This window comes from Vulpes lagopus, chromosome 1 (assembly GCF_018345385.1).
Source record: "Vulpes lagopus strain Blue_001 chromosome 1, ASM1834538v1, whole genome shotgun sequence".
Taxonomy (NCBI): Eukaryota; Metazoa; Chordata; class Mammalia; order Carnivora; family Canidae; genus Vulpes; species Vulpes lagopus.
In genome coordinates this window covers 76,773,424-76,787,301 of record NC_054824.1, presented here as the reverse complement: position 1 = coordinate 76,787,301, position 13,878 = coordinate 76,773,424, and the positions used below count along the sequence as shown (strand labels likewise).

At 47.2% G+C, this 13,878-nt stretch overlaps 1 protein-coding gene across 14 annotated transcripts in view; it reads left to right on the top strand.

Moving 5' to 3' along the window:
• The window catches only part of KALRN (kalirin RhoGEF kinase), a 661,253-nt gene that overhangs the window by 636,765 nt on the left and 10,610 nt on the right, over positions 1-13,878 (top strand). For all 14 annotated transcript variants that reach the window (XM_041763076.1, XM_041763066.1, XM_041763054.1 and 11 more), the window contains 6 exons: positions 291-462; positions 2,919-3,040; positions 3,705-3,836; positions 5,280-5,444; positions 7,772-7,850; positions 12,397-12,597. In XM_041763076.1, the coding sequence (XP_041619010.1) occupies positions 291-462; positions 2,919-3,040; positions 3,705-3,836; positions 5,280-5,444; positions 7,772-7,850; positions 12,397-12,597 (871 nt within the window). The remainder of the gene's footprint in view (positions 1-290; positions 463-2,918; positions 3,041-3,704; positions 3,837-5,279; positions 5,445-7,771; positions 7,851-12,396; positions 12,598-13,878) is intronic.

The following is a 13,878-nucleotide window of genomic DNA, read 5'->3' as shown; positions in this document are numbered from 1 at the left end:
GTGGATTAAAGCCGAAAGTGTGTGGATTAGACCAAAATGTTCACAGTAGTAACCTCTGTACCAGGATATCGTGCAGCTTTTCCTTCTTTTATCTGTATTTCCTGATTTTCTACGATAAAACATTTACTATTTGTAAGATACTTCTTAATGGGACACGGATGGTCCAAGAGTATTAAGCTGAAGGTTAATTGAATCATCACACATGGGATGGGGGGATGAGAAGGTTGTGTTGTAAAATGACTATTTGTTCTGTTTGTTCTAAATGTTGATTTATGTCGCTTTGACCACAGTGGCCCCGGAGTTCCTTGTGCCCTTGGTGGATGTGACCTGCTTGCTCGGGGACACAGTGACATTGCAGTGCAAAGTCTGTGGACGGCCAAAGCCCACCATCACCTGGAAGGGGCCAGACCAGAACATCCTTGACACTGACAACAGTTCGGCCACATACACGGTCTCCTCCTGGTAAGTGGATCGCCCCACGTGGACACCCCCAGCACCTCGGGGCAGCTGCTGTTCGGGTTACCTAGCCTCTGCGGGAGGACAGCTGCTTTGGAGCTTATTCTGGCACAAATATTTGGCCTTGGCTAGGAGAGAAATTGAGTCAAAAACCATGGGCGGGGATCCCTGGGTGGCTCAGCAGTTTAGCGCCTGCCTTTGGCCCAGGGTGTGATCCTGGAGTCCTGGGATCAAGTCCCACGTCGGGCTTCTGCATGGAGCCTGCTTCCCCCTCTGCCTGTGTCTCTGCCTCTCTCTCTCTCTATGTCTCTCATGAATAAGTTTTTTAAAAAATCTTTAAAAAATTAAAAAAAAAAAAAAACATGGGCGGCTCATGAAAGCGTGCTCTCGAGACAGTGCTCTCACACAGCCGTGCATCGCCGCTGGGAGCTGTGGGCACGGCCCCACCACTCACTGCGGCCTGCCACTGAGCCTGTCAGACAGCTGGGTGATGCACAGCACAGGGTCACACGCTGCTCAGCATCACACAGACACACCTGAACCCACACGAATAGTTTGGAAAGACTGTATTCTAGACCCACATTCAACAAATAGAAACACAAACCTTTATATCTCAGGTCAAGCATAAACCATACCATCAAAGAGCTTTGACAGTCACTGACTTACATTCATCTGATTGGTTGATCTTTCCCGAAGGATCCCCAATGTCAGCAGTAGAGGCAAAGGCTCCAGACCTATGGATGGGCTGTGGGTCTCACATCCCAATATCCTGCTCCCTTTGTGTCCCTCTGGGGTCCTGTGAAACAGTGATCTATTTAATTCCTCCATTAGCCTAAGAACAATTTCCATAGAAGAAGGGGGAAAAAAAAGACTCGCTCCAAAATATGCAATGTTAAACACAAAATCCAGCCATAAACATGCTTCTACACAGAAAGGCTGTTTTTGCAAAAAAAAAAAAAAAAAAAAAAAGCAAAAACAAAAAACACCTTGGTTGACTGCCTCCAAATCATTCTGTTATTATTTACTGCTACTGAGGGTGAACTTTATGGCGTACTGCTGTTTACAGTGCACAAGCAGTAGCAAGCCCTAAGTGCTTAAGCATTTATCAAAGAATCATCTAGAATCAAACTCCCATCCATTAACTTAATTTTTGTTCATATGGGGACACCTGGGTGGCTCAGCGGTTAAGCATCTGCCTTCTGGCTCAGGGCGTGATGCTGGAGTCCTGGGGATCGAGTCCCACGTCGGACTCCCTGCATGGAGCCTGCTTTTCCCTCTGCCTGTGTCTCTGCCTCTGTGTGTCTCTCATGAATAAATAAATAAAATCTTTAAAAAAGTTTTTGTTCATATGAAATGGTATGCCCAGCAAAGATGGCCAGGGATGGCCAGGTCCTAAGATCAGTGGACCCCTGGAACTTGGTGTGAGAGTCAGTGCTTGGTGAGGATCCAGAAGAGCAGCAGGCTGTGGGGAGGGAGCAGGGTTGACTGTAATTGCTGCATTTCACCCTTTCTGAGCAGTGTTTCCCTTGTGATATTCTGGACCCCCTATTGGGACTACTGGGGAAGTTAGCATTTAGTGGTGAAATGTGTCCTTTCCTTAATTCACTTAATTGTTTTGAGGGTCCCATAGTAGAGTTTGAAACACTTAAACATCTTCATTCTCAGTCATTCCATTTTCTTTTCTTTTCAAGATTTATTCATCCACTTTAGAAAGAAAAAGAGCATGGGTGAGGGCAGAGGGAGGAGGAGAGAGAATCCTAAGTAAATTCTGTGCAGAGCACGGAGCCCAACATGGGGCTTAATCCCAGGACCCCAAGGTCACAACCTGAGCCGAAACCAAGTCAGATGCTTAACCGACTGCACCACCCAGATAACCCTCCTATTTTTTTTAAGATTTATTTATTCATGAGACACACACACACACACACACACAGAGGTAGAGAACAGGCAGAGGGAGAAGCAGGCTCCACACAGGGAGCCCAATGTGGGGCTCGATCCCAGGACCCCAGGATCATGCTCTGGGCTCAAGGCAGGAGCCAAACCGCTGAGCTCCCCGGGCGTCCCCCCCCCTCCATTTTCTTGTACCATTTGTTACTGATGTGTGAGGCTGAGAATATTTTAGGACAAAGTTGCTAGTGGTCATAAAACCAGTAATATCGTGTAGGACTTTATAGATTTCAAACCATTTTCTGATTCTTCTCTCGTTGCACTCCTTTTCTATCCCTGTACCCTATATACAACAAACATGGGAGATGAGGGTGGCAAGAATTTCCCCCCACAAAGAAATGGGAGCATAGAAAGACAAGGGGATCCCCCAAGGTGTGTTGGGAAAGTCAGAGCCGGAGGATACTTTGGGCCTGAGGATTCAGCTCAGCGCACCGTGTGTCCACTCTATGGGATTTTACCCAGCAGTCAATTGTCTCATTCCTGGAGTCTGAAGAGCATCCTTTCGGTATCTCTAGTGATTCAGGAGAAATCACCCTGAAGATCTGCAATCTGATGCCCCAAGACAGTGGGATTTATACCTGCATAGCAACAAATGACCACGGCACCACGTCTACATCTGCTACAGTTAAAGTGCAAGGTACAGGCTCTTTGCTAGTCAAACGCTTTTTAGACTTTTAAAATATTTTTTTATTATGGTAAAATACTTGTAACATGAAATTTAGCATCTTAACCAATGTTAAGTGTACACCCTGTAGTGTTGAGTGCATTCGTATTGTTGTATGACCAATCCCTGGAACTCTTCTCTTGCAAAACTAAATCCCATATCCGTTCAATAACAGCTCCCGTTCCCTCTCCCCACCATCCCTGGCAGCCACCCACCTTTCTATTTCCTGTTTCTATGAATTTGTGTTAATCAAACATTTTAAGTGGACGTTACAAGGGCTCTCTGGGACCTGGGGAACAAAAGGTCCATTGTGAAATCCCAAAGTAAAGGTCCAGCAAAGGCAAAGAGAAGGAATCTTCCCTGAGAGCTACCTGAGGCCCCCCATGCCTTCCTGCATGGCTCCCCGGCCAAGCTGTACGTCCAGCGTGCAGTCTTTAGCCCAAGGAAGAACTCCTAGCCCCCAGGTGTATCTGCCGGGCCTCTCCAGGGCCTGGGGAAAGGTACGCCCCTTGGTGAAGAAGGCCAGAGAAAAAATTTGAGACACAGGGAGGGTATGGTTTCCTAGGTAATGTGCAACCTTGGTGTAAAATGCCACGACCTGCAGGAATAGCACTTGACCGTAATTTCTGTCCCGAAGGTGTCCCAGCGGCCCCTAACCGCCCCATTGCCCAGGAGAGAAGCTGCACCTCCGTGATCCTCCGCTGGCTGCCTCCCTCCAGCACGGGCAACTGCACAATTTCTGGTTACACCGTGGAGTACAGAGAGGAAGGTGCGCTGGCTGCCCCCACTCTTCTTTTTCTTTCTTCTCTTTCTCAAAAGGAGGCCCTTCAGAGTCCTAAACTACTTGCTTCCATACCCTCCAGCCTGTTCCTTCCTGTGTCTTCCAACTGAGCCTAAAGACCTCCGTGCCAGACTACAGCCTCCTTCTGATCTGTAGCTTCAAGCAGGCGTTTTTGCCAAAGTGATAATGACGTGTGACAGGCCTCCTGCCTGCCTCTGCGTGCATTTCTGTTCTTAATAAGCCCCATCACCCAGACAAATGGGGCAATCAGGCCCATTTTACAGATGAGGAAGCTAAGGCCTAAAGAAAGTTAAGGAACACGAGACAGGAGTTCCTAAGAGGCAGGGTGGGCATTAGACCCAGGGGTCAAGTTCACTGGCTCGTGATCCTTCCCGCGGAGTGATAACTAGGGTAGCACGAGCAGGGCTTTACCCCCCACCCCCAGATGAAATTTAGAGATCACATTATATAAATATAGATCTCATATATATTTTGTGTGACCTCTAAATTTTATATACATACGTGCGTATAATTCTTAAAAACCATTCGTTTTTGTAAATTCGTTATGTTTACCTGCTAAGGGTGCACACCTTCATCGGCAGTTAGAAGCACCCGAACCTGTGGCCTGTTAGCAAGAATCGGTTACACAAGAGGCTGCCGGTGGCTCTGGTTGTTAACGGCACGTCCCTGAACCACATGGGGAATCACGCAGCTGAATTTCCAGCAATTGTTTGTGCCCAGAACCCAAATCACTTGTTTTACTCGCCACTACTCAGAGTATTTCAACTCTTCTCTCGTCTACGCAACAAAGCTGATGGTTTCTGCATCTTTGTGAAGCTGCTGCGCTCTCGGGTCTCCCCCTCTTGGCCCAGAAGGGGTCGCGCTGAGCCAGGGGACACGTCTGCAAAGCTAGTACTCTGCAGCCGGCTCAGCTCTCAGCCCATCATGCCACTTGGCTTGAGGAAAATCATCTCATCTTTCTGAGCCTCAGTTTCCCACGTTCCCAACCCCGCGGGATTTCTGGCGGCTTAAGTGTGAAAGTGAAAGGAGAGGGTTACGTGGCCGCCTTGCACGGTGTGGTTCACGCATGGAGTGCTGGGGCCTGGCCGGCTCCCCTCTGCTTCTGCTTCCAAATGCATATTTTCTTTCATCTTGTTATTTATAACACCTTTTTATGCCTTGTTAAAAAGTGGCCACGCGTCCTTCGGTAAGTCCTGCATGATCTCGGCCTTCTCGCCCCCTCTGCGAGCCCCCCCCCATCCGCACCCCGCGGGGAACAGCCGGCCGCGGGGCCGCAGGTGACCCAGGCAGCAAGCACAACTGTTCCTTGAATGCAGTGCGTCGACGTCCCTTTGTTTGCTTGCCAAAGGCCTCTGCAACAATGTCCCCCTGGCTTTTTCTCTTCCCCGCTCCTCGGAAATCGCGCACTAGGTTCCCAGGCCTGGCAGCAGTCGGTGGCTTCGACCTTGGACACCTACCTGGTCATCGAGGACCTCAGTCCCGGGAGCCCCTATCAGTTCAGAGTCAGCGCCAGTAACCCCTGGGGGATCAGCCTTCCCAGCGAGCCCTCGGAGTTCGTGCGACTCCCGGAGTACGGTGAGTCCCCGGGGTGGGGTTCCCCGGGGCACGGAGGGGGGCACCTGACCAGGTGGGGCCACCTGGATGGGCCGGCCGCTCAGCCAAGTAAGAGGCTCGAGGGACTCAAGTCAGCGTCAGTTGCAGACACCTGCTGAAAAGTCTGGTTTTTCACCCAGAGCAAAAGTGAGGTCCCCACCCCCACCCTGGTCCCACCACCATGTCTACCCTGGGCCTGCCAGGGTCCCTGAGCACCTGAGTACGTCTCCAGGAACAGAGAGGGGCAGTCAGGAGTCACCTGGATGCTATCTGCCCCCTTTCCTAGGTGGGAACACCCAACGTCCCTTCCCCTGGGAACCCCTTCCTGGCTGGAGTGAGCCTCACAGCATCTCAGCCCCATTCACCACTTAAACTGGGGAGACGAAAGCAGCCCAGTTGAAAGATCTGGATCAAAATGAGTATCTGATAGTTTCCCCATACCCAGCCTTCCCAGAATGTCTTTCTTCGAGGTGGATATGGTTTGGTTTTTTTTTTTTTTAGATTTTTGTTGTTGTTGTTGTTTATTTGAGAGAGGGAGAGCATGCATGTGAGTGGGGAGAGGGGCAGAGGGATAAGGAGAAACAGGCTCTTCTCTGAGCGGGGAGCCCGACACCCGGGGCCCCATCCCAGGCCCCTGGGATCATGACCTGAGCCAAAGGCCGACTTTTAACCAATGGAACAACCCAGGCACTCCTCAGGGTGGGTACATTTTTATATAGACGTGTCAGATAATTTAGATACACCTACAACTAGCTAGGGTGAGTATTTTCCAAATCCCACCTGTTCACTGTCTCAGCAAGCCACCTTGGTCCCAAAAACATTTTGGTTTTTTTTTTTTTTTTTCCTTTTTTTTTTAATTTATGATAGTCACAGAGAGAGAGAGAGAGAGAGAGGCAGAGACACAGGCAGAGGGAGAAGCAGGCTCCATGCACCGGGAGCCTGACGTGGGATTCGATCCCAGGTCTCCAGGATCGCACCCTGGGCCAAAGGCAGGCGCTAAACCGCTGCGCCACCCAGGGATCCCAACATTTTGGTTTTTTTACTTATTCATGAGAGAGAGGGGCAGAGACACAGGCAGAGGGAGAAGCAGGCTCCATGCAGGGAGCCCGACGTGGGACTCGATCCTGGGTCTCCAGGATCACGCCCTGGGCTGCAGGCGGCGCTAACCCGCTGAGCCGCCCGGGCCGCCCACCCAAGAACATTTTGGAAGAGCACACTTGTCAGCCTGAAGAAATCCCCAAGTAGTTTGGGGTTCCGTGCTGGCACGAGGGAGTGGCCCGTGTGTGTCGGGGTGGAGGAGGTCACTGCCCTGGACAGACCACAAGCCTGTGTGTTTCTGGGCTAAGGGGATCCCAGGGTGTCCAGGGCGGCCTCACAAGCCTTCTAGGGCCTTCAGCTACCGCCCGGCCCCTGGCCCCTAGCTGGGTCTGGGAGGGGCTGTCCCCAGGGGCTCAGCTCCCTCCCAGTAGCCTTGCTCCCTTGGACCCATGACTCGCTGGGAACCCTGGGCCCTGGGTCTCTGTTTCCTCAGAATTCCACAGACACAGGCACCTGAGCGTGAGCCTGGCTGTGCTCTGGGTGGCCTGAGGGCGTCCGGGTCGGAAGAGCCCCGGGCCCGCTGGGTCCTCGCCTCCCAAGCCGCTGACTAAATCCTGCCCCGTTTTGCACCTTGTGAGCCTTGGTCCCCAGGACAGCACAAATACGTCTTGGCGTGCATGCTTGTGTGCGTGTGCACGTGTGTGAAGTGAACACATCATACAAGGTACTGCTGCCACACGTTGTGCTCAGGCCTGTATTTGGGGCTAAGCTAAATCATTCAGAGCGCCGGGAGCCCTCACTGACGCAGCAGAGTGACCGTGACCGTGGTTAGGAGGTTCTGAGCACATTCTCCTTCCCCGCTCTGGGCCTGTAACTCGTCCCCTAACCTCTGCTGCGTGCCCCCTCAGCCCTGATTCTCACTGGCTTTTCTGGACCTCCCATGCGTTTTTCTTTCTCTTAATTTTTTCTACCAAATTTCTATTTTAAAATACCCAGAGGTTACATCTCTGATTGTCCCGAGTTTTCTTTTGTTTCTGTAGATGGCACAGGGGTGGGGGCCTTGCGGGGGTTGCTGACTCTGTCCTGGCAGCTTCCCCTTTGATGATATTTTATTAAATCACATTTCAGAGAATCCTGGCGTTTTCCCACCGAGTTAGACTCCGTATTTGGTCATGAGAATTGCTTTGGGGCCATGCAGGAGCTTTTCTGTTGACCTTTCCTTTATTCTTTTATGACTTCCTCAGTATAAATGGGTTCTCTCTCTTCCAAAGATGCTGCTGCTGATGGTGCCACCATTTCTTGGAAGGAAAATTTTGATTCAGCTTATACTGAGCTGAATGAAATTGGAAGGTAATGACCTTGTTTTCACTTCCTTCGTTCGTGAGCACTTAACATCATCACATCAGAATAATGACTTGCTTTTAGTGTTGTTTTCCTTACTAAGTGTATTCTCGCTAGAGTAAGAAAAAATTAGAACATTTGTGTGTATTTTTATTGCTCTTTTTTTTTTACACTAAGTTGGAGGATTCACTCATTAACTGTCAGCCTTTCTTCTCTTCTAATATAAGAATTTAAGTCCCAGACTTCTCTTCAAAGTATTATTTTAGCAACGGTTCCTGAGTTGTGATACGTGGCACTTTCATTATCATTTAGGTCAACTGTGATTTTTTTTCTTTGACCTAATTGTAATAGAAATATTTTAAAATCTCCAACTGTGAGGTTTTTACAAATTATCTTCTTGTTACTGATTTCTAACTTAATCACATTGTAGTTGAGGAACTTGATCTATATGATGCTGACCCTTTGACTTTTGTTGGGACTTGCTTTATTTGCAGTACGTGGTCAGTTTTTCATTAGAAGTTCCATGTGTTCCTGAGAAGAAGGTATAACCACTAATTCTTGGTTCAGGTCTCTATATATGTCCATATGTCAAGCCCAATCACATTGTTTTATGGATATTTCCAGTCTGGGACCCCCCCTACCCCCATACATACATACACACACACACACACACACACACACACACACACACACAACCTCTGTTTCTCTCTAGTTTGGTTAGAAAGGTGTGTCCTCAAAAATAAAAAGATAAAAATATGACTTTTAATGAAACAATGAAAAAATATGTCACCTGTCTCAAAATAGTTGATGGAAAGAAACAAAAAGGAGGTTCATCTCTATGTGTGCATTAGTTTGCACGTGGTCTAGGTGAGAAAGTGGATTAGCTCTTGGAAGTCCTCCACCCTCCCCGGATGTTTAAAGAAAAGAGCACCCACTAACGGTGGGCCATTACCATCATCTGTGCCTCTAATTGACATCTCCCGATGAAGCATAAAATTTCCTAAGTGGGGTAATTGTGACAGCTTGTGGAGAGAGCCCAAATGTTTGTCTTTCCCATTTCTTAGGTAGGAGTAACAATGTAATTCATGACCTTTCATCATAAAGGTCTGTATAAAAAGTCTGTAGGACTGTCCCACCCCATCTAGGAAAGGGCTGGACGTCCATTCTCCAGACAGGGTAAAACCAAGTGCCTCTGTTCTCAGGGACGCTGGCACAGTGTGGGGCAGCAGAACCTCCCTGCAGACAGGCCCGTTATGAGACTGTATCCATGCTGGGTCTTCGGGACCCCAGCTTTCTTAGCCACTCAGCGTCTACAAGCAGACAATTGGGGCTTCTCTGCCCAGGCAGGAAGTAGGAGGATCTTTCTCTGGGAAATCTGGCCAGCCCAAGAAGAAAGTCTTAAAGATACTGACTTTGGAGCTTTCCCAACTAAACCATCCACTCAGATCCACCCTACAGTGATGGGTCGAGCTGACAGGCTCCACCCCCCACACTCAAAGCTTCCAAACACTGTTCAGTCTCCAGCTTTTAGAGTGAGCCAGCTTCCAGAGTGGGCCAAGGTAGACAGTAAGCCCATGGTAGCCCATCTGTCCCACTGATGACAACCAGAATCCCCAGACAAAATACCAAAAAGCAACTACCTCAAGATTCTGAAAAGCAAATAACAGGGAGAATGGGGAGCCCAGTTAAAACTTGAAGCAAGTCCAGGACAGTGGCAGTGAATTCTCTGGTTGGTTTGTTGGGTTTAACCCAAGGGTGGGCCAAACTAGCGAACTGAGCAGCATGCACAGGGAGCAGCTCCAAAAGAAACCCATTGTTCTGGCCAAAAGGCAGGAAAGAGGATCCCCTTCAAGCTGAACAAAGGAGGAAAATGCCTTTCCCTGCCTCCCTTCTTTGTCTCCTTGCTTTAGCTTAAGCAAGAAGCTAAAACTCTGAAGGAATCCCATCTATAAAGACGGGCCTATGGGAGCCAAAGAATGTGTGGGAAATCTCAATGAGAAGAGCCAAAGAGGGAGATCCCCTAATTTTGTGCATGGAACAACACAAATCCTGGGCTGCTTTCAAGCTGTGCAGAGATAGAACACAAAGCACTGAAGCTGAGCAAGGCTTTGAGGACTGAACTACGATATAAACCACCACTCAGTTACCCTGCAGTGACTTCTTAGTCCCAGATTAATCTTGGAGTGGTCCTCAGAAGGAGCACTCTTTGTCAGAAATGAGGACTGAATTCTATCACGAAAAGGAAAATATTCGTAGTTTACTGAGCTTCAACTGTGACTAGCCCCTGACCTAGTTGCAATAATGGAAACCCTGAATATTGATTAAAATATCATTCTGCTGGGAGGACAGGGAATGGAGAAAGTGGCCATGTGATGGGGACAGGGAGGGGAGAGAGGATAACATCTCCCTTTCCAGAGTTGGTGTCAAACACCAAGAATTAGCCACACAGACATAGACTATCCAAACAATAGGCTAAAATATAATTAACTGGTATGTTAAACGGCCACTTAGGTGAGGAAAATGAGGGTGGGAGGATGGGATACTATTTGTTTTAATAAGAAACCTTAAAGCTAATTGACTTTTTAAATCATGGGGATGCATGACTTCGATAAGCACAATTTTTTTTAAAAAATTGAGGTACAGGAGCACCTGGGTGGGTCAGCCGGTTAAGCTGACTTTGGCTCAGGTCATGATCCTGGGGTCCTGGAATCAAGTCTGCATCAGGCTGTCTGCTCAGTGGGGAGCCTGCTTCTCCCTCTGCCCCAAATCTCTCACTCTCAAATACATAAATAAAACCCTTTTTAAAAATTGACATATAGGAGCACCTGAACATGGCCACTCAGTTCAGGCGAGCTCCCCTTAGCATTCAATTGTTTTCATGCATCCAAAATCCTCTGGGAGGAGTGACCTCTGATAATCAAACAAGAGGCACTGAGGCAGACACTTGACGGGATGAGCACTGGGTGTTTTTCTGTATGTTGGTAAATTGAACACCAATAAAAATTAATTTAAAAAAAAGCCAGAATGGGGGTGCCTGGGTGGCTCAGGTGGTTGAGCGCCTCACTCTTGTCTTTGGCTTAGGTCATGATCTCAGGATAGTGAGATTGGGCCCTGCCTCAGGCTCCGGGCTCAATGCAGAGTCTGTTTGTCCCTCTCCCTCTCCTCCTCCCCACACTCGTGCTCTCTCCCTCTTTGGCTTTCAGATAAATAAAATCTCAAAAAAAAAAAAAAAAAGCCAAAAACAAAAAACAAAAACATAATGAAGGGGTGCCTGGCTGCCTCAGTCAGTGGAGCATGCAACTCTTGATCTTAGAATCGTGAGTTGGAGCCCAGATTAGGCATAGAGATTACTTTTTTAAAAAAGTAATTTATTATTTTATGATATAGAGCTATCGGTTTGACCAAATATTTGCTTACTGTGCAAAAAGAATAACGTCTTCTGTATAATGGGCATTCAATTAGTATTTGCTAATCAATTAGTATTGATTGGCATATTCTCTTCTTTAGTGAAAATCTATCACGGAAAAACATTATTATTGTCAGAAAGTCACTTGGTGAGCACAGAGCGAGGTCAAGGAGTCAGTTGGACAATCTTCGTGGTGCCCATGGTGTTGGATGCAGCCGTTTCCGGGAAACCTAGAGGGATGGACTCTTTTGACTCCTCTACTCATGGGTCAGGGTGCCTCAGGGACAGGCCTAGGGTGACACTGCTTGTCACCTCTGACTCCCTTTCTCCGGTCCCATTGCTGACCAGTTCCCCTTCTAATTCACTTTCTTACTAGCTCCTATTGGGCTGCAGCTGAGTCTGGGAACCATTCTATTTTAGGTCTGGCTAATTTTGTTAGATGTGAAGATGACATGGTGGTTATACATTTTTAAATGTCCTTGTCAATTAGAAATGCAAACTGAAGTATTTATGAGTGAAATAACATGATATCTGGATTTTTGCTAAAAATACTACAGGGAAAGGCAAGAGGTAGGAAAGGAATAGATGGAATAAAGTTGGCAAAATGTTGATGATAATTGAAGCTGGTTGCTGGGTGCACAGATCTATTATTCTCTGTACTTTTGTGTATATTAGGAAGATACCAAGATAATAAATAATACCAAGATAATATGAAAAAAAATGAAAACTTGTCTCTTTAGAGAATGTCTTTGAAGAAAAAAAGTCTTTGAAATTATCAGAGTAGAATTCCTCCTTCTTTTTTTTATTTTTTTTTAATTCCTCCTTCTTTAACATTATTATTATTGTTGTATTTTAGAGAAATATACTCCGCTTAGAAAACTGACCCCATGGTGGTTGTTCAAAGTGATGGAGAAATCTATTGACTAAAAACAATATTAGTTTTCCGCATCTCAAAGAACCCTGAAATGCTAAGGAAGGAAAACATGGCCTTTCTGAAAGAAAACATTATAATTTAAAAGGAGGAAAGTAGGATTCCTAATAAAAATGTTAGTCTAACCGTTTCAGATAAAACTTCACGCATCCTTGAATAAAACAAGACCTACTTGATTATGAAGCTTAGCAACATGCATTCTCCCTTTCGCCTTCCAGAGGCCGTTTCTCCATAGTAAAGAAGTGCATTCACAAGGCCACCCGCAAGGATGTCGCCGTGAAATTCGTCAGCAAAAAAATGAAGAAAAAAGAGCAAGCTGCCCACGAGGCTGCCCTGCTTCAGCACCTGCAGCACCCCCAGTACATCACTCTCCATGACACCTATGAGTCCCCTACATCCTACATCCTGATTTTAGAACTGTAAGTACAGGCTTTTCTTAGGGGATCTCCAGCTGTTTGGGCTATTTATTGTCTGCTGGAAGTGGCAGTCACGTTTTGTACAACGTCCTGTGGTGTACGTAGTGTTGTACGTCCCATCCATTTTATAAAAATGTGGTTCCCATTTATCAATTAGAAAAAATCAGCGATAAGGCAGATCCTTACAACTAGGGAATGGAGAAGCTGGGACGTGAACCCGTATCTGTCGCGCTCTGATTCTCATGTTCTTTCTGTTATGGACTCGTGGACTGGGCAGGGGTTTAGGGAAAGTTTATCAACAGTTGGCTTATTGACAGGGGTGGAGTTGAAATGAAAGAGGGGTTTGTGCATTGATCCACTGCCACAGCATCCACAGTCTACCACTCAAGAAGTTCCTTTTAAAGTGGAGCCTTAACCTGGGGATGCCTGGGTGCCTCAGTCGGTTAAGCATCTGCCTCAGTTCAGGTCATGATCCCAGGGTCCTGGAATCAAGCCCTCTGTCAGGCTCCCCACTCAGCAGGGAGTCTGCTTCTCCTTCTCCCTCTGCCCCCTCCCACTGTTCTCACACTCACTCTCTCTCAAACAAATAAAATCTTTAAAAAATAATAAAAAATAGGGGATCCCTGGGTGGCTCAGCAGTTTAGTGCCTGGCTTTGGCCCAGGGTGTGATCCTGGAGTCCCGGGATCGAGTCCCACGTCGGGCTTCCTGCATGGAGCCTGCTTCTTCCAGTGCCTGTGTCTTTGCCTCTCTCTCTCTCTCTCTCTCTGTGTCTCTCATGAATAAATAAATAAAATATTTTTAAAAAATAAAATTAAATTAAATTAAAATAATAAAAAATAAAGTGGGGCCTTACCTTTGAAATAGTCCACTCATTCCAGATTTTCTAGAAACTCGGGCAATCATATACTTGGCCCCGGAACGCATCAAATAAAGCACATTCTCCCCCACTATGGCCCCAAGCTAAGAACAGAGCTCATGTCCTGTGGTTCACAAGGGTCTAACAGAGGCTAAAAAGAACAAAGTCCTTTCAGAAGTATGGAGCCCTCATAGAAAAGTCATCAGATGCCTGCCAATGACCCTGCACCCAATGCACCCAAGACCAGTGCTGTGTATGGCTGCATGAGCCTATGTTCAGAAGTGCCCCCACTTACAGCTTTTCAGTTGTCGTTTTAGTGTGGCTCTTGTGTGCTGGTTTGTCCAGGTGTTTGTGTATGAGGGCCTTTGAAGCAGTAACCTAAAATTTATTTATGTTGAAAAAAAGACATCCAAAAGGCGAAAATATC